This window comes from Bactrocera oleae, chromosome 6 (assembly GCF_042242935.1).
Source record: "Bactrocera oleae isolate idBacOlea1 chromosome 6, idBacOlea1, whole genome shotgun sequence".
Classification (NCBI taxonomy): domain Eukaryota; kingdom Metazoa; phylum Arthropoda; class Insecta; order Diptera; family Tephritidae; genus Bactrocera; species Bactrocera oleae.
Genome location: NC_091540.1, coordinates 57,753,180 through 57,779,679, shown reverse-complemented (window position 1 = coordinate 57,779,679; position 26,500 = coordinate 57,753,180). Strand labels below are relative to the sequence as shown.

At 35.9% G+C, this 26,500-nt stretch overlaps 2 protein-coding genes and 1 long non-coding RNA gene across 12 annotated transcripts in view; 2 read left to right on the top strand and 1 right to left on the bottom strand.

Moving 5' to 3' along the window:
• Positions 1-11,220, bottom strand: part of zormin — a 187,531-nt gene extending 176,311 nt beyond the window's left edge. For 3 of the 9 annotated variants that reach the window (XM_070111798.1, XM_070111799.1, XM_070111802.1), the window contains exon 1: positions 10,986-11,211. Coding sequence is in view for 1 of the 9 variants with exons in the window: in XM_070111802.1 (XP_069967903.1) it covers positions 10,986-10,996 (11 nt within the window). In the remaining 8 variants the exon portion in view is untranslated. Of the gene's footprint in view, positions 1-10,985 lie in introns of all 9 variants that reach the window. The other 6 variants (XM_070111806.1, XM_070111800.1, XM_070111801.1 and 3 more) reach the window with 6 other exon arrangements.
• Positions 1-26,500, top strand: part of LOC118680386 (uncharacterized) — a 290,728-nt gene that overhangs the window by 251,790 nt on the left and 12,438 nt on the right. The window lies entirely within an intron of this gene.
• On the top strand, positions 16,791-24,928 carry MnM (myomesin and myosin binding protein). The gene is made up of 3 exons (XM_014231754.3): positions 16,791-17,385; positions 19,600-22,083; positions 22,147-24,928. Exons 1-3 carry the CDS (start codon positions 17,307-17,309, stop codon positions 24,453-24,455), a joined length of 4,872 nt encoding a protein of 1,623 aa, XP_014087229.3. The 5' UTR covers positions 16,791-17,306; the 3' UTR covers positions 24,456-24,928.

Below are 26,500 nucleotides of genomic sequence, written 5' to 3'. Positions count from 1 at the left end.
ATTTTGATCGATTAGTTTGAATGGCAGCTATATGATACAGTGGTCCAATATGAACAATTGGTACTATGTTTTGAAACAATTTAACAAATTTCGTGAAGAGATGTCTGTCGAATAAATAAGTCGAATACAAAAACTTAATTTGGGCTATATGCTATACTAGATTGATCTGAACAATATGTTCGTAGATTGTAGCACTCTCTTTGATACTAATTCATTGCCCGACAGTTGGGTTTTCGTAACCGAAACAGACTCGATTTTTATCCCGCCAAGGACTGTCAACTCGGCAGAGTTCTGCCGCTACAAAAACAACATCAACAACAATCTGTACCGAACTTCGTGTCAAATTTAAAATTTTTCCATACATGAACTTAATTTTGTTCCAACGGCGATTATGACTAATAAGCATATTTTTAGAAAAAAAAAATGTTTGAAAAACTTCAGATCGATATCTTAAAAACCGAGTGACGAGCTGAGTTCGCGAGCTGAGTCGATTCAGCGATGTCATATTAATCATTTTTACATATGTACATATATACACTTAATTGTGTCACCGACGTTTCCTTTTGGATGTTAAAAACTTCGTGATAACCTTAATATACTTTGTTCAGGATATAATTTATACTCGGTTATACAGCTTTGAAGAGATACTTTATGCACTCCTATCACACTATTTTTAACCTCAACTCTTAAGAAATCTCAAGTATATCATGATAATAATCATAAAAATATCAATATGTTCAGTGTTATAAGTTCTCTCTATAGTAGACTATAGATAAGGCAAAGAGTTAGAGTTAAGTTAAAAAAACCAGAAGTCGGGATAGTAATTAAACACAGTATAATCAGTATTTTAAATAAATGGTCATGGCTTCGTGGCTTCTCTACTTTACTGGTATATTTAATTACGAATTTCACTTCTCCATTCAATTGGAATTATTAATAATTTCTCTTTTTTGGGATCTAATTCTCTTCTATCAAACGAATTACGAGTACTGAGACTGTACTAGTGGTATTTTGAGCCTTGCTAATATCTTAGGTCGAATCTTTTTCTTTTCCCCAGCTCACAATTAGTCTCTCAGTGGCTCATCTCTTTGTTGGATACTAGTTATCAAACAATTCGTGCAAATTTGATGCAAATCGATTAATTTTAACTATATTAAATAAACCATTTATTACAAACAAAATGTATTTATTTTTACTATATATTATATATGCTCACAATCCGATTTAAGTAATGATACATATATACTAACAAAATTATTTTATAACACTTAATGCTTTGAATTATATTGAAATCGACATAAAGCTCGTTAATATTCGTCATCGTTCACGCTACTGCATATGAATTAATTCAGTTCTGAGAATATGTTAGGGCAGTTCTGATGATAGTATGTGTGATAGTCTTGTTCGATAAGAAAAGCTTTTTTTATATCTCAATAGTGCAAACTTTGCTCCTTAGGCTTGATGCAACTATGCTCTCGTCTCTTAAAACGTCTGTGATAACACACCTTTCGATCAAGAGGCAACCATGTAACCCTTGTAGGAATTATTTGACATTTAGTAGGTAGTTGCTTGTACATGAGGAGATTACTTTGAATGAGACATATACGAGTACGTTCCATATCGACCTAGGACATCGCATTAGCCTGTCGTTAAGGAAACACTTTCAAGGCTATCTGATAACTACTTCTGTCCTTTTAACTAATTTATTACCCAAATTTCGATTTATGAGCCTTTTAAGGTGTGAGAAATTGGTTTAGCAGAAATGAAGGCAAATAAAATCCACCCTAATGCGCAAAAGTGCATGCCAATAGAGGCAGTTTACTACATTTATGGAATTACGTATCGGACAACTAACAAAAAACGGCACACCGGAGCACATATGGACAGACATTGATGAATTGTGGTGGCAGCAAAAACCGTAAATGATAAGAAAGAAATTCAGTGAGCAAAGTGGTTAAAGGCAAAGTGATTGGAATGTGCCAAGCAAGTATGCATTGTGGCAGCAGCGCGTATAAAAGAGGGCAACAGCGAGTCAACTGCCACAACTACAACAATATATTGTACATGCACACATGTATGGAGTACAAGCTGCAGTAGCGACTAAAAGCTCGTTCAAGTGCATGGCTACTGCAAAAGCATACAAAAAGCAAACTGGCCTGGTGTATGGCAGCCAATGCGGCAAGTTGGCCGAGAAGATCGAACCATGAAAAACATGTAATAATTGTCAATTGACTATAAAAGCCGCGCAGCGATGCGATGACTCGTGTTTTTTACGTTGGAGACGGGATGGGGTGGGGGCAATGTACGCGGGTACTGCACTGGCTAAGCAAGCTGTTGTTGTTTTTCTTTGGTATTTTTTCATTATTACCATTTTTTCCAAACACACACACACCCATATATATACTATAGTTGGCATTGCCAGCGAACCACAGCTTCGGCATTGTCCAGCTGTGCGCACTCGGCTTGTCAGTTTAATGGACAAATGGCAGGCAAAACGAGTTGACGGTTAGCGGTTTTAGCTTGCAACGGCCTACTGCATACCAGTGCGGCCAGCAGTCTAGTATGGATATATTGGTACGTGTGTATTAGAGCGAAGTGTGCGTATGCGCGTGCGCACATATCCATTGCTTCCGTATTGGATTACAATTATGCATTTCACTTGCAGCTATATATGTTTCCCGATCTGTATGTGCATGTGTATGTCGCGGGTATATTATTGCCACGAAGTATTGCTAAAGACAAGCAATTCGTTGCGGTTGACATTCTTCCTTCATTTCTTTGAAACCAGACGACAATCTTCTAGGTTATCTACAAACCAAATTCACTTATTGTCGGGTAGCACTTTGTATTGTGCTACGCCATTGATGGCCATTAAGAGTGTTAAGTTGGAGACTTTAAGATAATATTTTGTTTAAGAATTCATATACAATATCTCTAAGAGCATTTTATAGCGTCTATATTGTCTCCAGCTGCTGAAGATAAAAGTTTTTTTTTTGATTTCTTAATTTTCCAATAACAATTTCTATCGAGGTTCTCAGAATACGAATTTGCCTCTCCAATAAACTCCTCAATTGGCTCAATTATCGAACCAGCGGTAAGTTTGAAAAATAAATTGTCTTCGTTGCAGAAAAACATACTCATAATAATTGTGAAAAAAGCTGCCGAGTTGACAATCCTTGGCTGATTGAAAACCCGGGTTAGTTCATATTACGTAAACCGGACTATCGTAAGAACGGTATAAAATTACATTCTTCCCATGCAATTCTGGCATTGTGACTATGAATGTGTCCAACATTGATATTTTTCCGCCAAAACAGAACCATCCAAAAGCTCTTCGGCAACAATCGTTTTTACTGTAATTTTGTTAAACAGTTATCGCTGTAGTCTACACTTGAAATATTACTCAGTTTCTGGTTCGTGATAGATACACGCCAAAAAATTTTCTGGCTATGAGATTATATTCAATATAATGTTATATGTATTCTTGGATCTTTGGCGTAAAAAATATTATGAATTTGAGGTTACTTGTCTTCCAAATACTATACCGGTGCTTTAGTCGAGAGAGACAGAGCGAGAGATATTCACCGAGAGCCTCCCTTCAAAAGTCACATAAAAAATTTCACTGAATCGTATTCAACTATTAGACGTTTATCTCGAACATCTATTTTATGTCGAGGGTAAAAAAATTGAGAAACAGTTCGGTTCACCTTAAAATATTTGTATTAAATGTGATTTTCCCAGTTCAGTTGAGATTTCCCAAGCTTTAGAAATGGTTTCTTTCACGAATCGTCTTCATAAATCTTTTCGGAATCGACAGTTAGGTTAGATTAGAATAGGCTATATACCGATCCTTTTATAATCGCCAACATCTCACTTGGATAACCTATAAGGCCGGTCCGTTGCGATATCTAAAACCCGTATATAATGATCACAAGGACCCTCATACAAGTAATTTTACCAAGCGCTTTAAGCCTATCACTCATTTCTTGAGGCGGCAAATATCAGTTTCGGCTATCTTCCCAGGTTTGCCGAAAGTATGACTGCTAATTTGTTGCCACCTCAGTCTTGCAAAAGCTTGACAATGGAGGAGTAAGGGCTTGAATATTTTTACCTCACCCTTCTACATACAAGAAGCCGGTCATTGACCAACGTCTGCCAAGCTCACGCAAGGTCTATAGGTCCAGTGCTAGAACGCAGGGCAAATTGAAAGCACATAAAAAAAAATTGGTTGGAATATTTCATCCCACCTTTGATACTATATTGCTAGTAGTGCCTGTTAGCAGCAAAGCTATGTTTATAAGCGGCAAATTCAAACAAATACAGTCTTATGCAATTGCGCTCGTAAAACCGGAAGTGAAATGGGAAATTTATGTCGTCAATATATAAATACTAGAATAAATAGTGAAATCTAAAATTTTATTTATATACATATATTCCACATTTAAATATATATTTATGGTATACATGTATACATACATACATTTCTTCAAATGTGTCTCAACTAAATCACCTTTCGACCTGCGCACAACCCATAACTGCAAGTACCGGCATTAAAGTGCCCGCCACCAACACATTTCCTGCTGTCATTTGTCATGATTAGCCAAAGACGTTTCCGGTTCAATTGTTTGCCATTTCACTAGTCCCAAGCTAAACTACCAGGCACAGATAAATATATTTTTGTAATGTTTGTGAAATAACGAACTGTTTCCGATACGCACACACAAAGCGTAACATTAAATGAGGTATGAAAGTGGTTACCTAATTTAATTGTTTGCCGATGCCTTAAAATACTTATATCTTATGCATCTATATATACAATACATATGTACATACATGAAATTATTGGAAATTAAAAATGAAGATGTTCTCTAATCAGCATCTAAGAGGTGTGTTTGTTGCCACACTTTCCATATGATTTATGACTATTTAATAACGGTCGTTTATTTGTATAAAATGTTGTCATTGCTAGCCATTATACGGAAAGCTGCGCCTACTACCCACTGCTGTGAGTAACGAGAACTCATCATGAATTCAAACAAAAAATTTTGAAAATGTTAAATGCAGAAGAGCTTCAAGCAGCTAAAGTTTACATTTTACAAAGAAACTCGGTATGATAAACCGTTCCATTAAGTAGTTTGTACTTTCTGGTTTCAAATTATTAGAGATGAGTTGAAATTCTCGTATACCGACAAAACGCCTCTGAGCCTATCACAAATTTACAGAGGCGACTGATTTCGCTTTCAGCTAGTTCGCTATATGACTTGGTAGGTTAAAAACCCAAAATTATTTCAAGGCAAACAGCCGAGTTGGCTGTCCTTGGCCGCTTTAAATTCCGGGTCCGTGCGGATTACGTAAACCAGACTGTCGTACGAACGGTATCGAATTAAGTAATCGTCAGGATCTAAATTGAAAAAACCGTAGCCATTGTACACAATTCTGGCACTGTGACTGAAATGTGTTCAATATTAACAGCTCGTTCGCCTATTCAAGAACCAAGAACTTTCAGACTTAGTCTTATCAAATCTAAGCAGCGGAAAGAAAAATTACAAGATGACAGTCATCTTTTTCAAAACAATTTTCCCGCAAAATTTAGACTTGCCGCAAGAATGATGTATGTAGCTAAACTGACTTGTTCTGCTTCTTACAGTAAAAAAGATGACAAAATTGTTTATATAATAGTATATACAACCTTTTAAATAAAAATGTGGCTTGCATTTAAGTATTCGCAGATCAGATCAATCTCACGATTGAATAATCGTGTTGTTTCAACTGAATCGGTCTCCTATTGCTGATATAATATGATATGAATTCTCGGAGACCAATCAAACTAGGAACACGTTCATTAAGCAATATGAAACGTGCCACTACTTTTGTATGGAAGGAAAGACACGACTCTGTCACGTTGTAAAGAATCTCTTTTGCGACCTCTAATCGACGTTTGGCAAAAGGTTCAGATCTTTTCGTACAAGTATAGCATTGACACGTTTCATACCCAAAACATTAACCAAAATGAGTTGAGTCGATACATAAGAGATGTTGTGATCCTCTGCTATCTCTCTGATGTCAACACGTTAATATTTAAACACTGTTTCTTTAAGTTTTTCGATGTTATCGTCATTAACAGAGATGGACAGATATGACTTTTCGACCTTCACTGAGAACTTTGTGCCACTTAGATACTTGTGTTGATAATAAAGTAGATTACCTGAAACATTTCTGCAACATTTTCAACGAATCTCGATAAATATTGTTTTTTATTGAACACACTCTCATATTGGCAGTCACACACTCGAAGTGGTCAAAGCAACTGGCTAGAAGATCGCTTTAGAACTTGGAATTTTCAAAAATATATATAATATATGTACATTTTGAAATCTTTTAAAAGCTGAAGATTTCTTCTAAAGTGATAACCTTGTAATCCCAGATAACTTTAATGGTGCTCTTGTTTGTGTAAATGGTATGCTTAATTCACAATTTCAACACTAACCCTTTTTCAACGCCAAAAACTACCGAACAAAAAAAACAATCTCGTTTAATCGCAAAATTTATGAAGATATTTGAAATTTATTTGTTGATTTCCATTTAAACTGCCTGCGGTTCTCTTTTGGCGCACACCCATTTAATTTTTAATGCTTTTCACTCACACATTTTTATTGGATTTCTCATTTTTCCATAACAACTCTTCGCGCTCACGCAAACAACACAACAACCAAACACACATGCCCTTCTTACAAACAAATATGTATGATCGTCTGCAAGACTGGAGATCTACAATACAACCGTTGACGGGAGGATCTTTTTTCAGATTGTCTTAAAAGCTGCGCCGCGCTGATACTTCAACTACCTACACGCAAATAAATTAAACGGTCGAAAAAAAAAATGAATAAGAAACAACAAGAATCGAGGAATTGCGCGCATGCTCAATTAGTTAAATGTCACTACGTTGAAGCCGTTGAACTGACGGAACATAATACAATGAATATGTCGATATGTTGATGTTTATGTGTATGTGTGTGTTTGCATATGTGTAGGTTGACTTTCATTAAAAGTGGATTTTATGGCAAACTTCGATGGTGGTGCTTAGAGGTTTGATGGGTTTTATTGCGATTTGGCTTGTTTGCATATCAGCCAGCTTCGTTGTATGTATGTATATGTGTACTTACTCGGTTGACGTGTTTGGTGCGGCACTTAAATATTGAAAATATGCGGTTTGTGCTTGTTCATTGTTGTTGTTGTTGTTAGAGTTTTGTTGTTGTGGTTCAGTAACTCCTATTTCTAGCACACGCCTAACCTAATTTCCACTGACTATAAAAAATTGCTTCGCATATATGTACATATGTATGTGTGTAAAGGTGTAAGGAATGTTTTCTGAAAACAATTTGCAGATCACAGATTTACTGCTATTTTCAGGTAAAAAACATGCCTCAAGCCAAAAAAACACGCTATATACATATCTAGCATCTAATCAGCTACGCACCGATGGAGAGTTCAGCAGTATTTTCGTACATCGTTCGTTTTTTGCTCCGTACGTGTTTTTTAAGTAAAGTTCACCAACACATAGAAATCAGTTGTTAGGACTATACAATAACTCCCAACTTACGCTTAATTTCGTGATTAACACAAAATCACGTTTCACTATTTGTTTCGGTGTATTTAACATAACAACACGAAAATACTTATTTGAACTACAATATATTCAACCTTAAAATTTACTTTTCGTGTATTTCTGATAAAACTTTTTGGTGATTTTAGCCTAAATTTTGATTTTGCTGATGTGTAGTTATCTAGAAGAATCTACAAAATATCTTTTTTATTACCGTTGCCATGTCGTCAGCCACGAAAATATATAATTAATACTTAGAAAACTTGAAATGTCTACCTTTAACTTAAAGCAATATATTGGAATTATTTTCGACCTAAACTTAGGTATTTACTACCCTTATTCTGAATATCTGAACATTTACACATCGTTTCTCGAAAGCTTACATATATATAACATATTATATATCTGCTGACCGAGGAAATTCAAATTTAGATAACTATTTTGGCAAACACCAGCTGACATAACTGTAGATCACAAGATACCCATATGATTGTCGAAAAGTCTACATATCATCAAAGTGTTGCAGTTTGGTGTGAATTTTGGTAGCATTAACATCGCTGTTCAATTGGAATGAGACTATATTAGAAGAAAATCCGATTTGATCAATGGAGAGCATTAAGGAAGCATGACAAAGAATTTTTGATGAAAAGTAAAATGTTGGACGAAGTATGGTTTAATTAGAATGGAGCATCATAAACCATATTACAAATATGTCAATAATAAAAAATGTTACGATGCTTAATAAATGTTACTAATTCCGCCACCTAGTACGGCTCTAAAATGCCCTTTGAAGACGAGCCGAGTACAGATTTTAAAGCTGTAATTTTTAAGAAGAAGAAGAGCAAATCAGAACATGGATTTTTAACATCTGATCTTGTCGAATCGCGTTTATGCACAAATTCTATTAAACCAAAATACGTTGCTGTATCTCGTCGTTTTGACGTTTTCTGTCATATATATATGTAGATAGGATAGTCTAGATAATTTTTGTATCATCGTTAAACTTAGCTACAGACTTCAACTACAAACTTAAGATGAAGAAAAGAATACTACAATTTCCAGAACCACTTACATATAATGAATTTTTAATGTTATTACCCTTTTTTTAAGCCTAGCAGCTCTTTTCAATAACACTAGCAAAATCTATAGTTAAAACCATTCATCTTTCCATATTGATCTCTATAATCTTCGCGTTTAAATCAGCATATGCACAAGCTTTAGAAACTAGCATTTTCGGGTAATTTAGTCTACAAATGCAAAAATTATACTCTATAAGGTCTGACCTTCAAGAAGCGTTTTTAGCCATTTAAAAAAATTTTTTTTTAAACTCTGTTTGCCTGTTGTCTTGGATATCACTAACTTAAACTTATGTTTTAAGAAAAATATATAAATTTAATTTTATTTAAATTATTAAGTTATAGAAACAGAGAACAATTGTTTTATTTTTTTTTTCACCTGCAGCTGGTTTCACCTACAATTTTATAGGTGTACAATATACATACATTTATAGTATATACATATGTTTTTGAACTCACTTTTAATGGAAATATTGACGCGAAACCAGCTGTTAGTTCACTTCAGAATTAAAAATTAAAAACTTTTTAATTATTTAAATTATTTTCTATTTATCAATGATTGTCAAATTAAGAAGATAGGTAAAAATTGCCAAAAATTATTAAAAGACCATAATTGGCTACTGAATAAAAAATATAAAAAGAATTCAAATAATCTGATCAAGTTTTACTCGGATTACTTTATTAGAAGTATATTAGTAGAGCTGTCGTTTTCGTTATGGAACAATTGCGATAATTCTTTAGGGAGTGATATAATTATACACTGAGGAGGGTATATTAAGTTTGTCATGATGTTTGTAACACCCAAAAGGAAATGTCGAAACACTATAAAGTGTATATGTACAATATAAATATTATTGATCAGCGTGACGAGCTGAGCCTATTTAAACATGTTCGTCTGTCTGTCTGTCTGTCCGTCCGTCTATAAATACGCGAAATAGTCCCTCAGTTTTTGAGATATCGATTTGAAATTTTGTACATGTCCGTATTTCCTCAAGGATGTGCTCTTTTGTCGTATCCGCTGATATCGGACAATTATAGCATATAACTGCCATACAAACTGAACAATCAGAATTAAATTCTTGCCAGAAATCTATTGTATTTGTGAAGGTAGGAATAAAAAAAAATTAACCGCTACGACGATAGCATAGAAAAATTAAAGGAAATTACGTTAAATATAATCATGTTTGTATCAGAAATTTAGGAGTAGTTCCCAACAGCTTATATGGATTCACTCAATATATTTTAGTTGACAAGCTGTCTCAATTTTTTTGTAAACATTCCATAAATTCCAAGAAAAGTCATATCTCAGACATTTTGCACATTATTTTATTCTATGTAACATTTTGCTGTTTCCAAAACTCGAATAGCTGTCCCCTCAGGCCTCATAAGCCAATAAAACGTCAGTGAAGGAAATTCGAGGAAGAAACTAAAACTTAATATTATTCTAATTATAAGCAAGGGAAAATTGTTTAATTTCTTTAAATTTGCTGGTGTTGACTAAAAATTATATCATTTAGAAGACGATATAAAAATTGTTTGGTAGAAAGCCTGAAAACAACATTTTTTTATCAGTCCGCTTAAAATTTTAAGAAATTGTACAAGAATTTGTTACAAGAGCATTATGGATTTCCGAAAAATAAGCAACATAATTTTGCAATATATCAACATAACTACTAAATTTTTTTTTTTCATATCCTTGAAATATTTCAAGTTCACTTTGCACTTGTTAGCACTTAAAAAGCTCCGGAGCATAACAAGCCAAAACATTACCGTTAAAATTAAAAATTTCATATTTTTCCAAAAAATTTTTTTTTTTTAACTTGTGCTTGTTTTCTACAGTAATGTAGCTTTGTACAATACAAAATATTAACGCATTTTTTTGGTCTCATTAAAAAAACACACACAATCACTTAACAATGCTTTTTTTTATTTTCGTTCACCATAATTCTCTACTTATTATTTAATTTGCTCTCTTTTGTAAACATTTTTTAATTAGCAAATTATGTAATTCAGATTACTTAATTGCCCGAAATTACGCATAATTTTGCATATTTAAATTTTAGAGCGTTAATTAAGTCACAGCGGCGAGAAGTCATAACGCAGCTTAAATTGATAAAAATACTGAAAACAACTTCAGCAAAAAATAATAAGATTAGGCACCAAATTTACCTACGCACACACACACGTACACACATTCAAACGCTTGCCGCTTTTATTGTAGTTGCTGGCATTTGGCAATGATTCGTTAACCAGTTGTGAGATTAAAAATTATTTTTCAATTTATTTTTTATTTGTTTGCGTTTTACCTTTTGCTCATTGATTTTTACATTTTGTTGTTTTTATTTAGATCGATTTTTGTACTTTTTTTATTCTTGTTTGACACTCGTAACAAGTTTTGTGCGCACACTTCAGCTGATTTTTTATCTTTGCAAAATTATTTTTGTTTTTATAATTTTTTTTTTCAATAACACCAAACACTTTAGATATTCTTTCAAGGCACACACACACACGCGCGAGGCATACTACGAGAAGAAGCACGTTAAGGCCGCAGCGAGTCTCAAACACGACTGAGCGATCGCCGCCAGTTGGCCATGCGCCAAGCCAAGTTTGAAAGCCATACAGCTCAAGCATACCACACATGCATGTATATATTTATATATATGTGTATGCTTCAATGGTTCGAAGTTGCATGCAACCAAAACACCGCTGCACTTCATCGAACATTTGTTGCTCGAAGCTGACTTTACCGTTTAAAAGTTGCTTGCTGTCGCTTTGCATTCAAAAAGTGTTGCTATTACCGTGCCTGTTACTTGTTGCTCTCACTTTCACACATACGCACATACATGTGGTGCATAAAAGTGTGCGCTTTTGTTGTTGGCATTGCAGGCAACATTCCAGCGCTAGCAAACAATGCACGTGCTTTATTTACAATACATATTTACATTTATGGTGTGTCCACATATGGCTTAGCTATGCGCTGACATAGGCATTGTGGTGACGACAACGTTGCCATAATCACTTCGCTACACACACATAGGCACATACAAGCATATGCTTTGATTTTTTACATTTCTACCGAAATTACACTTGAGCTATTTGTGTTGAGCAGCTTTTTTTCAGATTTTCAAGTTTCTTTCAGCTTGTGTCCCCATCGTATATGCAATACGGGTTTCAATACGCTCTTGTAGATATACTGTATGTATATCTGTATATACATACAATACATATATACAAATGTATGTAGATATGTTTGCAAAGGTTTGCTGGTTTGTGTTGTTATTGCTTTCAGCTATACTTACAGTAATTTGGCGCACTTTTCGCATGTCATAGCCAAGTCTAGTCGTGCCTGTGCTAAGGCATACCTACATTCAGTACATAAATACTATATACATATTTATGCCTTCATACGCCTACATAAGCTCGTATGCGCATGCGCCACCAACGTACTATAGCTCTCGCTCGCTTGGAGCATGCCATGGCCAATTTTATTATTCAAATCTCTACTGTCGTAGAGCGCAAAGTCGATTTTGATATACTGCTGCAGTAATTGTAGTGACATTATTTGCTCAATAATTACGTACAATGCGTGTTATCCATAATTTATTTGCACATTCGTTCGCACATTATTTACCTTTCTTTTAAGACCGGTTTATTAATATTTTTTTATAGTTTTAAGATCAAATATCAATTATCACCATCGTGTGAGTAATGTATATATTGTAGGCTCCAAAAGCAAAACAACGTAAGAAAACTACGAAAATAGCCAAACTGGAAATATTTTTTATTATACAATATGTCCAGAGTATAATAAGTTTGACTATAACCCTAAGACACTATAAAGCATATATATAAATATCAGCGTGCCAAGTTGAGTCGATTTACCTATGTTCGTCTATATATACGCGAACTAGTCCTTCAGTTTTTTAGATTTTATGACGATATCTCTAAAACTGAAGGACTACACACATCCTTTTCTCCCTAAGAAGCCGCTCATTTGTCGAAACCACCGATATCAGAGCACTAAGGATATAGCTGTCATACAAAGAGATCAATCGAAATCAAGATAAAAATCGTTTTTCCTTATTAAGTAACCGTAATTCGACTTGAAGTTGGTTTATATCAAACAACGAGGCTAGCAACCCATAGCAAAACGTTTTACGTTGAATGCAAATCGTTAGCCAGTTACGTTATAAGAAATGCACTTGTTAAGGATATTATAGCTTCGGTCTCTCTTAAACTTAGTTATCCAATTTTTAACAGTTTCAAGCGGGGGCGGTGGTCTCCATAACTGAACGTTATGAACAGTAAATTTATTCCGAGACACAATCTTTATTTATGAAACTAAATATTTTTTTCTTATAAGGAAGTACTCGTAGCACTCCTGAGGGGTATATCTAGAACTCGCATAAAATTCGTCAATTTCTCTAAGATTTGTAGAACCAACAAGCTCAATTGGTTGCACTAGAAATATTGATAAAGTTTACAAAGCGAGCAGTTTATACTTTTCAGCATATTTTTCTATATTTTCATTCGTGTAATTAGTTTTTCTAATTCGTAGCTTATATATTTCTAAGCCCACTTAAAGTAAATCTAGTTAGCCTCATATATAATTTTCAGATCAAGCACTAACTCCTCACTTGAACTCTTACACTATTTCAACTAAGAAATATCTCTTTATTAATAAAACCTTGAAACATCGGGGTTTTTGGTCTTTCGTAATATCCAACTCTTCATTTAGTTCAATCGAACTAGAAAAACAAAAATGTCGAAAATAATTGAACGATATTTACTGTTTTGGAGAGCGTCAGCATTCATTGTTTTAACAACGATAATATTGATATCGTAAATCGTAATCAAATGAGATGGCTCATTGTTGAATAATGATTTTTAAACTTATTCCAATTCTCGAATCAATTGAATCTTCATGAGTGAAAAAATGTTGTCGTACCATAGTTAAAGAATCATTGGTTAATAACTCCGTGGAGGGTATTGCCTTTTCCTAGCAGGACCCCTTATCAAATATTTCATTCCATTGCAAACAGTTGCGCCGAAAATTTACGGCTCAGTTTGAACATGAAAATTTCACTTGAGAACCAGAGGAAACATGATTTTGTTCAAATTGTCATATGTCCAAGGATTGTTGGAAGAGACTTCTTTTTAAATATTAGAAGAAGCCAGGGGAAACTTATGTGACCAGTCAGTGCAACTTCTTGTTGAAATCAATCGTTCAGGAAGTTTGAATTGTTGAAGTCAAAGAAAAAATATTTTAACTTTCTCAAAGTATTGGTCCTCTCTTTTGATCCACTTTTATTATATCACCTTTCCAATATTAATTGAACCCATAGGCATTTAATACTTATATAAACCATGATAGCATAATTGCAGCCCTTGCAGTGAAACCTTACTACTGTAAGTGGGAACTAACCACACCCGCTTTCTATAAATCAAACAACAAGTGCCACGATTGGCTAAATAAAAAAAAGACATTGAGAACAAACAAAACAAAATATATATACCGGACCAACTTTTCAATAAACAAAACCGAAAAGCCTACTTTTCACGACTCTTATGTTAACCAAAAAAAAGAAAAAAGTAAAAAAGCCAAACAAACAAAACCAGAATTGATTTCACTGCGCGACGATTCCAACCATGCCACAAGACAATCGCGATTAGCCGCCGAACCAAGCCGGAGATGCGCAGCCGCAGCAGCTCGGCAAGCAAGCCTGAGATCAGACAAAATTCTTGCGTGCACTTGTTGCTGCCAACAGCCGTAGCCACCATTCAATAGCTCGGCGATTCATCTACGCTTAGCGAACGGACGGTCGGGCAAGTGGATGCCCTTGGTGTGACCCAAATCAGCGGTTTTATTTTGTGCCTTTTGTTTGGCATGTTTGTGTGAGTGCTTTATGTTTCGATTTCTTCAATAGCAGCTACACAGTCACTCTTTCTTCATTTTATTTATTTTTTTATGCAAAACGCTTAATCTTCCGAAACGCTTTTCTTTTTCATTCGCCGTTGGATTTTCATTTTGATTTGTATTTTTAGTTTATTTACAAATTTATGTGTTCTTCTGTAAAAAAAAAAAATCGTTTGATGCCGCGCTGACGCTTTTTTTGAGAATGCAATAAAAATGACTAGACAGCTTACAAAGCTCTTGCGTGAGCTTAATTTGGAGATACCCGTTAGAATGATTATGTAAATTAGCATAGTTATTGAATAGACTCCGGCGGTTAATTGAAAGAATTTATTTCGGTAATCAATATTTTACACCTGCCCGACGCTTTTTATACATATATATATGTTAATAATAAGGTTATTTGAGGTTAGAATGAATTTACATTTTTTTTCTTTGGAACTCAATTATTGTACAGATATACCTCTGCTAGTGTTAAAGCACAGGGAACCCCTTCAGCTGCTGTTGAAATGCTTGAAATAGTAAATAGTTTAGGGTGAATTGCTGTCGAAGTGTTTATACTTAGTTCGAACTAAATCCATGCCGGTTGCAAAAACTCTTTTCGTCTGCGATTTCACTGTAGTATCACCTGGTTTCTAAGCTTTGTTACTCTTAAGTAATAGCGAATGATATCCAAAACGGGTTTCTAAAATATGTAACTGCGAGTCGAGTTAACTTCTTACCATTTTTGAAGGTTTCAATAATTTTCCTTAGACCCAACAAGGCTTCTTTGCTATGCGCTATCTCACACTACAATCTCCGAACAAATTGTTCAGATCGGGCTACAGCCAATAGCCATTCAAAATCAAATGCTTATATGGACAAATTTTTTATTGGTGGAGAGTATTAAAACGTTATTTCTTGTTCTTATTTTTCTGTATTTGTACTCAGCGTACAAACACTAATTATTGAGTTTATTTTTATTTGACGTTGTATGATTGGCTATCTCTAGACTTTAGTGTCTCTTATGTTTTTAAAGAGATCATATAATGCTTTGAGATGAAATTAAATCATAGAAAATTTTTTTCTCTTGACAAAAATTGACTTTGAATTTCTTGTCTTCTCAAACAAAAATCGGAAAACCAGACTTACATTTTATCAAGACATTATATCATATTTAAGGCGATCAACACCAAGATGTTTCTCGCTGCTCTTATAAAACGTTAAAGATTCCTGTATGGTCTCCATTTCAATTAAGGCTATACGGCTCGAGACCTCTAAGCTATGACGATCGAAAGAGTTGGTGACTTTCGGACTGAATATTAGAATATATTAGACTAGTGCTGGACAATACAGAGTATTTTTAAATCTTTCAGCTTTTTACGTAAGAATTTCTGCTTAGAAGTGGTTGAATACTGTTTATTTTCAAATATTTTCGATTGACAGAACATTTCATCTTAATATGTTTGCTTGTTGTATAAACAAAAATATATAATATCTATATAAATATTATGTATAATATATAAATAACACATACGTACTTGTATATAAGTAAATGTATCTACAAATTTATATATTAACTAAAATATGTCTCGAATATAAGTATATGTGTATATATATAATTTTAAATTTTTTCCTTCTTCAAATTCATTCAGAATTTTTTAATTCACACTTTATGCTTAACGCTCTCACGTGGTACAAAAATATGCGCTCTCGTATTTTAAATAGCGGCATTTCACACATTATCATCTTATTCTGCTCATTTCTCCTTAAAAACTTTACCGATCTTTATTACAAATTATCTGTTTTGCTCAACATTTATTCGCGTCTTCCTCTTTACAAGCATTTTTATTGCATTTTCTTAAATTTTTTCCTATAAACGTATTTATGTATATAATATATATAACGGTTCACCACCCACCGTCGCCGCCTTAGGCACAAATCACCCTAATCAGCACCCACCTAGCTGAAAATAGCTTTCTGACCGAGTAGACGAGTCGAATTAGTATTTGAAATGAGTGTATGCCAAGCAAATGAGAGCCACAACTGAGTGTAAGTGGGAGAAGCGTTCTCTTGCTATGCTCGTGTGAAGCATTTACCGCTACTCGTGAACAGTTGTAGGCGATCGTGGCGATATTCGTGTAACGTTCGTGTTGAGTAAAGGAGAAAATTTGAAAAATTACTTTCAAAAATTGTTCTTCGTATTTGAAATTTTTAAAACACTTCTACTCGGTAGCCTATCCCAGACAGCAGATACTACAACTGCGAACTATGTACGCGCTGTCCGTTCGACGGGATTATTTAACGTTGAAAATGGACTGCGCCGTTAGTCCAGTTTATAATATGCTTTGAAAATTATTTTTTTTAATTAACCAAAAAAATACCGTTAAAAACTCTAGTGTAAGTGCAAGTGTTGCGAAATCATTACAAAAGTTAAAGTGAGTGAAAATTAGTGTTTCTGAAAAGCAGAAAATAAAATTCCAATCGATGTGGCTCTACTAACCGTTCTCTAACGTTTTGGTGTTGGTGTCGGTGTCGGTGGCATAGTTGTTGGTGTTGCAAAATAGATGCTGATGCGTTGGCAATTTCCGTGAATTCATCGTCATCGTCATCGTCAATCGTTGTGAAAATAAATCAGTATATCCACGCAAGATATAACGGCATTTAGTATTACGAGGCGTGTTGCTGGCGTGGAAATTTACGAAATTGTCAAAAAAATCGGAACAGTCAAAAAATGGGCAATCAACAGGGAAAATTACAAAATCAAAATCAAAGCGGTAGACCTAAAAAAGTTGTTACTTGGAAATCAGCAGGTGAGTGTACGTTTAATTAACAATAATTAGCAAATATTTAAATAATTTCAAAAAAAAAAAAAACAATTATTTCGTTGTAGAAAATAGCCTAGCACAGAGTCCACATAACATACCATAAAAAAATTTGTGCACAGCAGTCGGTTTGTCTTGGGTCAAACGGTGGGAGCGCTAAAATTGAGGTTATTTTTAGAAATTTCATTCTCAAGTGGTTGGCTGGTTGGTTGCTTGCTGCCTGTCAGCCAGCTTTCTTTCTGACGATTCCTTTATTCGTCGGCCTGTAACGAATGTGTGTTTAGATGTGTTGACATGGTTTTTTTGGGTGTTTATGAATGCGCTTTATTGCTTTGTGGCGCTCTCTCACAGCCTATATTGTGTATAAAGCGTGCATACACAAGTGCCACCGAAAAATTTTCGAAAATAAAGGAATTGTATTGTTTGAAGATACATACATTTAATAATACAAAGTAAGCAACCGATTCTTGACACGAGTGGACACGAGTTTCAGAAGTAACGGGACCGTGTCGAATATGCAACAAGTTGCACGCACATTTTTCAAAAGTAATAGCAAATGCAATGAGCTCTTGTAAGTGCTGCAAATTGTTTCGGTGTATATTTATACCAACAACATATTGAGATTTCGATCATATTAGATGATGAGTACTTTGAAATTTTTATTGTATTACCGCAAGGTATTTCCTATCGGATGCTATGAAATTTTCCCATCTTTCTGCCAATTCGTGGATGCCAAGAAGGAATCAAGTCAATTTTAGATACCCTGTTCTAGTATGAACCGTATTTCAGTGAGGATGTTCAGAAATCGACCGGAACAAATGGTAGTCAGAAGGGACAAGGTGTGGACTATAAGGTGGATGAGGCAAAGCTTCTCAGCCGCTAATTTCAAAATAGATTTTAACCGGTCTTGCAATATAAGATCGTGTGTTCTCATCATGGAGAATTATTGCTCGTGTCTAGTCGCAAACTGCCAGCGTTGCTTTAATTTGATAAGCTGTTGTATCAATGGTTTCACCCAGTTTTAGAAGCTTTTAATACTATCTTCTAATCCCACAAAAAACAATGCGTTACCTTGGCGTCATGTATTTTAATTCGGCTTTGCCGTTGATATGGCTGGTTGGCGAGGTTTCACATACGATTTTTTTTTGTTTAAGGTTGTCGTAAGGGATCTATTTTTCATCACCACTCACAGTCCGTTTCTAAAACGACTTTTTCTAGTAGCGCTCAAGCCACATTTCTGATTTTGCAAAATCTTCTTATAACGTCTCTTAGCTCTAATTCATATGATACGCAATTCCCTTGGTTTTGAATTTATCCGACTGCTTTAAAACGTTTTAAAATGACTGTTTAAATGACTTCTACTGATTCTGCGAGCTCCTGTTGTGTATGGCAACAATCATCATCGAGTAATGCTTCCAGTTCCTCATCTTCAAATCATCTTTTTATCTCGTCAACTTTAGTTTAGAAAAATCAGTACTAACATTTCCCTGGGAAGGAAAAGGCACTGTCTCTCCCATTTATATGAAGAATTTAATCAGACACACACTACTAGGTTAATGTTATCTAGAAGAAATCCCTCCTATGTAAGAACTGTTGATTTTAGATTTTTATTTTTTCTTCGACTTCATCAATCCAATTTCCTTGAGGTTCCTCTAAGTCCTAAATGTTTTTCACTACGGACCAATATAGAATGTGGTTAAGGATTTGGGTTAGTTAATCGCAGTTCCGCAGCGGTCTCCATGCAATCTGATTTTTCTATTGATTTTCATCACAGCTTTCAGATGGATCCACTATTGAACGAAATGGTATTCAGTTTTTACTCCTTTAAAAGTTTATAACTTGATTATAGCAATTTTTCAAGATAAGCACTGAAATTTCTTCAAACCTAACAGAAAGTAATTAGAATATAAACCTCACTATTGTCTGACTGTAAATATGTAGTTAAAGCTTTTAGAACTCTATATTTCTTTCATAACATCACGTCAAAAGTAATCGCTTCACAAATTTTACATATTCAGAACGTTTTACTTGCTTTTTTCTTCCCTTCACTTATCAGCCTCATTTCCAACAATTGAAGATTTCACTTTCTCCTAGATCGAAAACACTGAGATCGACGCACTTAAATCTGTGCTAGTCTAACACTCTTCTCTGACACCATAAAACATTTTATTATTTTTATACTAATATAACACTTTGTTTTAGAACGACCCTCTCCACCTGGACGACCTGTGCTAATACCACTTTCCGAACAGCAACCGGATGTCGTCAACTTACGTTGGGAACGTCCGAAGCTGGATGGCGGTTCTCCCATTACAGGCTATGTTGTCGAACATCGTCGTATGGGCTCGCCGCATTGGGTGCGCGCCACACCTGTAGCAGTGCCGCAATGCGAGGTATCAATTAGCGGTTTAGAGCCCGGTTGGCGTTACCAATTTCGTGTATTTGCCGAGAATATTGTAGGTCGCTCGGATCCCAGTGATTTGTCTGATGCACTTACTGTCACACTTCAGCGCACCGCCATCTGTGTACCGAGTTTTATTGAGGAACTGCAGGATCGCCAGGCCGTCGAAGATGAACGTATTGAATTTCGTGTGCGTGTAGTTGGACAACCAGCACCTGAAATCAATTGGTTCAAAGACGGTTACGAAATATTCAGTAGTCGACGAACGAAAATTTTAAACGACAACGACGTCAGTGTCTTGATTATTCACCAGGTGGCGCTCACCGATGAAGGTGAAATCAAGTGCACGGCGACAAATCGAGCTGGCCACGTGGCCACTAAGTCCCAGCTAATGGTGCAAGCACCACCAAAAATACGTTTGCCACGCACCTATGAAGATGGTTTAATCGTTGAGTCGGGTGAGGTATTGCGTTTGAAGGTTGGTGTGGCTGGGCAACCATCACCGGCTGTTACATGGCTGCATGAAGGCGAGGTAGTACCTAATAGTGGACGCTTTGAAATTTCAAACACCGACCGTAATTCATTGCTTAAGATCGACAGTATACAGCGCGATGATCGTGGCGAGTACAGTGTGCGCGCGTGGAATCGGCTGGGCGAAGATGTTACCTCATTTCTGGTAACAGTTACCGCACGTCCGAATCCGCCGGGCAAAGTGCAACTCAACATGTCGTTTGGCAAGTCGGCGACGTTGTCGTGGACATCGCCACTCGACGATGGTGGATGTAAAATCGGCTATTATATTGTCGAATATTTTCGTGTTGGTTGGAACGTTTGGCTCAAAGCGGCCACCACCAGGTCCCTCAGCACCACATTACATGACTTAATCGAGGGTTCCGAATATAAATTTCGGGTGAAAGCAGAAAATCCGTATGGCGTTAGCGATCCTAGTGAGGAGTCCGAAGTGCTTTTCATACCTGATCCGAAACGTGGTATTACGAAACCAAAGTCTGACACCAAATTAACAGAAGAGAAAAACAAGCCAGCACCGCCACGTCGAAAAGCATTATCTCCGCCGCGTCCACATGCAGATGCGTCGACGGAAATATCACCTGGTGCTTTACGTAAGCCGAAACCGCAATTAATCGATACAGAAGATCTACATCGGGAAATGTCCTATGGCGCTGCCGATAAAGCGCTAAAGCTGGACACACGTCGTAGTCCGTCGAACCCTAATACACAACAAAAATCTGCGCCAAGCTCACCAAGCACTAAAGCTTTGTCGATGAGCACAAAACCGTCACTCACAACGTTACCAACATCGCCAACTGCAAAGTCACCACACCGTTCTCCGCTGGCTGAAAAGAAGTCGGTGCCACAATTCTTGCAACAATTATTACCATCTAAGGATAAGTCACCATCACCATCGACTCAAAAGATCAACCCAGCATTAGCAACACCAGAACCAGAACTCACACCCGAAAAACCGTCCACACCGGAGATATCTCGTTCCTCATTACATCGCAAACGTAGTCTTAGTCCATTACGCAAGAGTCCCACTCCACCAGAAGTGATTAACAAGACACCGGCTCTAAAACGTAGTGCCGAACCCGTACAACTGGGTGTGAATCAGCAAGTACGACGGCTTTCAGGTCACAGCCTCAGTCCTGCAAAAAATGCACCATCTTTAGCTGTAGCCATAGCGACAGGCGCATTAGGCACGATGGGCATGCAGGCAGAAAAGTCGCCCGAATCAAAAAAGAGAGAGCGTAAGCAAATTACCGGAAGAAAGGAACGGGCTGAAGTGAGTGAAACTACAAAACGCATAGACCAAAAGTACAGGGAAGTTCAAAAAGATCCAAAAGATCAACACGAGGATTTCATACAAGCAGAGAAAAGTGAACGTTTTAATTCGCGAAAAACACAACACGAAGAGCTTGAAAGCCAACAACAAACGAAACGGCAGGAAAAAAGAGATAGACTTGAGCAGACACAGAGAGACAAGCATGCAGAGTGGATTGAATGGGTTGAAAAAGCGAACGGCAACAATGCGGCACTTCAGCATAAAAGTCAAAATAATAACAGCAATAATCACAAAAAGCAAAATGTGTCAACCCTCACAAACCCAACCATACAGATAAGCGCACCTCCAACAATAAAAGAGCCCATTTCACCATCTCCGCCCAAGAGTCCGCTCTCTCTAGCGGAGAAACATGATGATGTACATACCAGCAATGAATTTATGTTGGTCGTCTTCGATAAGCACAGTAAAGTTAAGGATAAAAATAGTGAGTACTTAAGTATTTTATTATCTAACTGTCTGAAATTATTTTTTTTTTTATGAGTAACAGAGCAAGACTCCTTTGAATTGGATTTAGAAGATGCACTACAACCACCACCGATTTCGATCTCTTCACCCGATCTCGCATCACTCGAATTTACAAATCTGCACACCTTCCCGCTTCGGCGTTCGGTTAGCTCAACGGAGCTCTTGTACGAACGAGCCATGGCACGCTTCTACGAAGCTGTCGAATTGGAGGAAGCTGAAAAAGCGCGCAAGTTAAAAAGTAAACAAGATAAAGAAAATCAGCGAGATAATGAGAAATTCTGGGAAAAGGATATTGAGAAACCAATTGCTGGCGCAGGTTTACAACCACCTTTCGTGCGTAAGCGTCTCGGCTCTATGACTGAAGCGGAGCGTTCATCTTTCGAACGTCGCAGTGAGTTACGTCGTCAGTCCGAGAGTTTTGTGCAAGATCTTAAAACGGCCGTAGCACGTTGGGGTTCACGTGAAAATTTAACTGGCACGAAGCAGCTTTCACGCACGACAGGTATGTTGCTAAACAAGAACGACAGTCGTGACGAAGCTGAGAGAGAAGAAGAAGAAGATTACAATGCTGAAGACTATGATGATTTGTTAGAAGGCGACACCGCTAGCGGTTATCAAGCTAGAGCGGAGCCGACAAACCAAGCAAGTTTCGAAATTGAATCGGACTATACTGAGAGTACAGCAAGCTCAGAAGATGATTCAATTGAAAAATTCAAAATGGAATTGAGAGCACGCACGAAAACACCTAGTCCACCGAGAGCTAGTCCACCTAGAGACCATATGGAAACTTATCATCCTCGTAATATGTCGGCTGGCGTGTTTACGCCATATCGCGCAGCTTTGCCGGATAATGCCGCAGTGGTGCTTACACGCCCAGCACCGCTCACTGATCCGGATTTTGTGCCGAAACCGATTTTGAAACGACCATCCAATGAGAATGTGCAGCCACTAGTCGAGGCGGAACCACATAACAATAGCAATAATAATAGTAATAATGATGTAAGAAAGAATAGTTTGGAGAACATAGAAAGCATTAGCGACAACAATAAAAATCAAACCGCCAATAACACTGCCAGCCAGGAGAAGTCAGGTTTTGCCGAAAGTTTCATGTCATTCTTCAAGCGTGATACGCGTACGAACACCGAGAAAGGTAGCGAAGAAAATTCGAGTATCAGCGGTCTTACAGATAAACCAATACCGTTAAGCCCCACTGTTGTCGCTGCAGAATTGGAAGCCCAACGTAAGGCTAAAGAAGCGGAGAATGCCAAACGACAGGAAGCCGAACGTGTCATGCGTGAAGAAGCTTACGCCGTTGTAGATCACTACAGCGATATTGTAAGTCAAGTTAGTACCACACGCAAGTACCACACACCAATCTATCTTGACAAGAATGAACTGAAGAAGACAGGTGACAATAGAGATTATGACGACGAAATGCACATGCGTCGCTCACAATCACCAGATGGTGGTCTTATACCACCGATTAGTAATAAACCGCGTCTCTCAATATCCGAGCGTGGACAATTGGTGCACGTACGTGAAACCGGCAGTGGCATGGCATACACCGAACACGCTAAAGAAGCGGTGCCAGATACACCAACACCGAGTGAGGATAGCTCACTAGCGTTCATCATGCCACCAGTGAAGGAGAACAAACCACCAACTACTAACAACAAAATACTCCCCAATACTATAGCACCCACAAGCTCAACAATAATGTCGGAACTGCTGGCAAACGATGATAGCACCACCGCTGAAGTAATCAGCGAAACCACCTACGAGCGTCCCGATTCCCGCGGACGCACACGCATCGTCAAAGTGAAGCGTATCATTAAGAAACGCGTACCATCACGTTCCCGAGACGCTTCACTTAACCGACCACCATCCAGCGCTGCATCGCAGCAAGATATAGATTTCGATATTCCCATCGAAGCGCAAGCGCCGGTCAGGCGACGCGTGCTCTCACGTACACGTACCTCGACCGGTCAATCAAAGTCCCCCGGACCCTACGGCAGACGTCCACTACCAGCACCGGCAACCGGTACTGGTGTATTGCCGCCATCACCAGAAGTACAACTCTCTATGGTCGATAGTGAAAAGTTGGAGTTGGAGACGAAGAGCGTCGAACAGCTGGAGGAAGAGACGCATGAAAAAGTCCGTTCAGCGCTGAGTTATTCCACCGATTTGGTTCTCTTTATGGTGGCTTGCTATGTTTACCTCTTCAAGGATGCTTGGCTAGTTTTGCCCATATTATCTTTGATGATATACAGACAACTAGGAGATTTCCTTAATGATTGCATACCAAAATGGATGAAACGAAAAAAGAATTGATAAAGAGAAAGTATAAAGAAATTGAAAATCGTGTGGCTAAACAAAGACAAAACAACACTGGACATACTACAGAGAATATGAGAACTTTCATAACAGAACACATAACGGATGCATGGCAATTGTTGGAGAGCAAGAGCGCTTTTACACGAAGAGCAGTGAAAAGCAGACGAAGTGTTTTGCCCGGTCCTTAGCGATTTTTTTTTAGCTGTTAAAGGAAAGGAAATGTGAAATAAGGAATTTAATTGAAATATGAAGTGAAGTAAAAAAATTTTGTAATATAAATAAAAATAATTAAACAAACAAATACGATTATTTGATAATTAAAACAAATTAAAAACTAAATTAAATTAAAAGCAATTTGTATTAAAAATTAAAAAAGTCATGAAATCATAACATAATATATAATAATTAAATTATATATAAATAAAATATAATATATAGAGTAAACACAAATTTAAACAACACAAAAAATTAATAAAATAATTAAGTTATATATTCTTTTTTTTCGTTAAAAAATCTTGATTTATTTAAATGTTTTTTTTTTATTAATTTTCTTAATTTAATAAAACTATATTTTCTTTTTTTTCATCAAAAAAGTCTTACTTTAATTTAATTATTTTTTTTTATATATTTTTACAATTTTTTTCATAAAAAACAAAAATATTTTAATTTATTTTGCTATTATTTTCTTAATCAAAATTTATTGTTTTAATCAAAATTTATTGCCTTATTACTTTTTTTCAATCAAAAAATTAATAAATTTATTTCTTATTGTTTATCTTTTGAGCTGTTTAACTTAAAAAAGATAATAATTAAACAAAAAAAAATCAAAAGATAATTAAATAATTAGTATGCATATTTTTAATAATTTAATTATCTTAATAAATTTAATAAAACATTTATTTGCAATTTATGGTTAATTAATTTTTATTTTATTATTGCAAGTGTTATTTCGATATTTAAAAATAAATCTCTATTTTAAATAAACTTAAATGTAAAAAAAATGTATAATCTGTACTCTGTAATTGTTTACAGTTTTTAAAAATCCAAAATAATTTTTACTACAATATATTTAAATTTTTTTCCAAACAATCCAGTCTGTCATCCTTAAACTAAAAAAATTATCGCCAAGGACCGGGCAAAGTCATCGAAATTTCTTGCAATTAAAACAACTTCACAACAGAAAGAGCTAAAGTTCGCAACATACACACACATACATGCATACTACATTTACGAAAACTCAATAAATACTATAAACAAAAAAAAACTATATACTTTAATATTTAAGTTTATACTATAATATTAAATATGTATGTGTATGTACAGAAGAAATGAACAGAAAAACGTTATGGACTGCAGAAAAGTTCATTACCAAATAAATCAACTAATATTTATAATTGATAGAAAAAATCGTATGTACATTACCTAGAGCATGCATTGAATTATATATAATATTCATAAAAGATCATTAATGTTACTTTTCTTTGTTAAATGCATTGTAATATCACAAAAGAAAATTACTCAATAAAATTTATAAGAGAGAAATAAGAAGAAGATATCTTTAATATACGAGTATGTAATACAAGTACTTCAATGCTTCCGGCTTGGCAGGGTGTTTGGCCGCTCTTACGACCGCTTTCAAGTAACATAAATTTATATACGAATTTTATATTTCATGTCAGAATTATACATACTTGCAGTTGAGATATTTTTCTGTATTACCTTAACTATTGTATTTATATTTATTTGTGGGTTGAACCTCCTAAGGGGTTATGAGTATATCCAGGTGCAAATCAGAAAGAGTTTAAGAGCTACTTTGTTTAATAAATTAATGAAAATAGCGCTAATTACCACAAAATTTTGGATTCCTTTGTCAGGTAGCCGATCTCTAGGAGGACCTCCCAAAAAAGGTGTCTGGCACTGAGAAGTATTTGTCTGCTTAAAATTATCTAAATTCAAAATCCAATGAAAACATTATTATTAAAATAGATAAATACAATTAGCGATCGAAGGACTAGTCAAAATTGAGATTTTTGACAAAATGA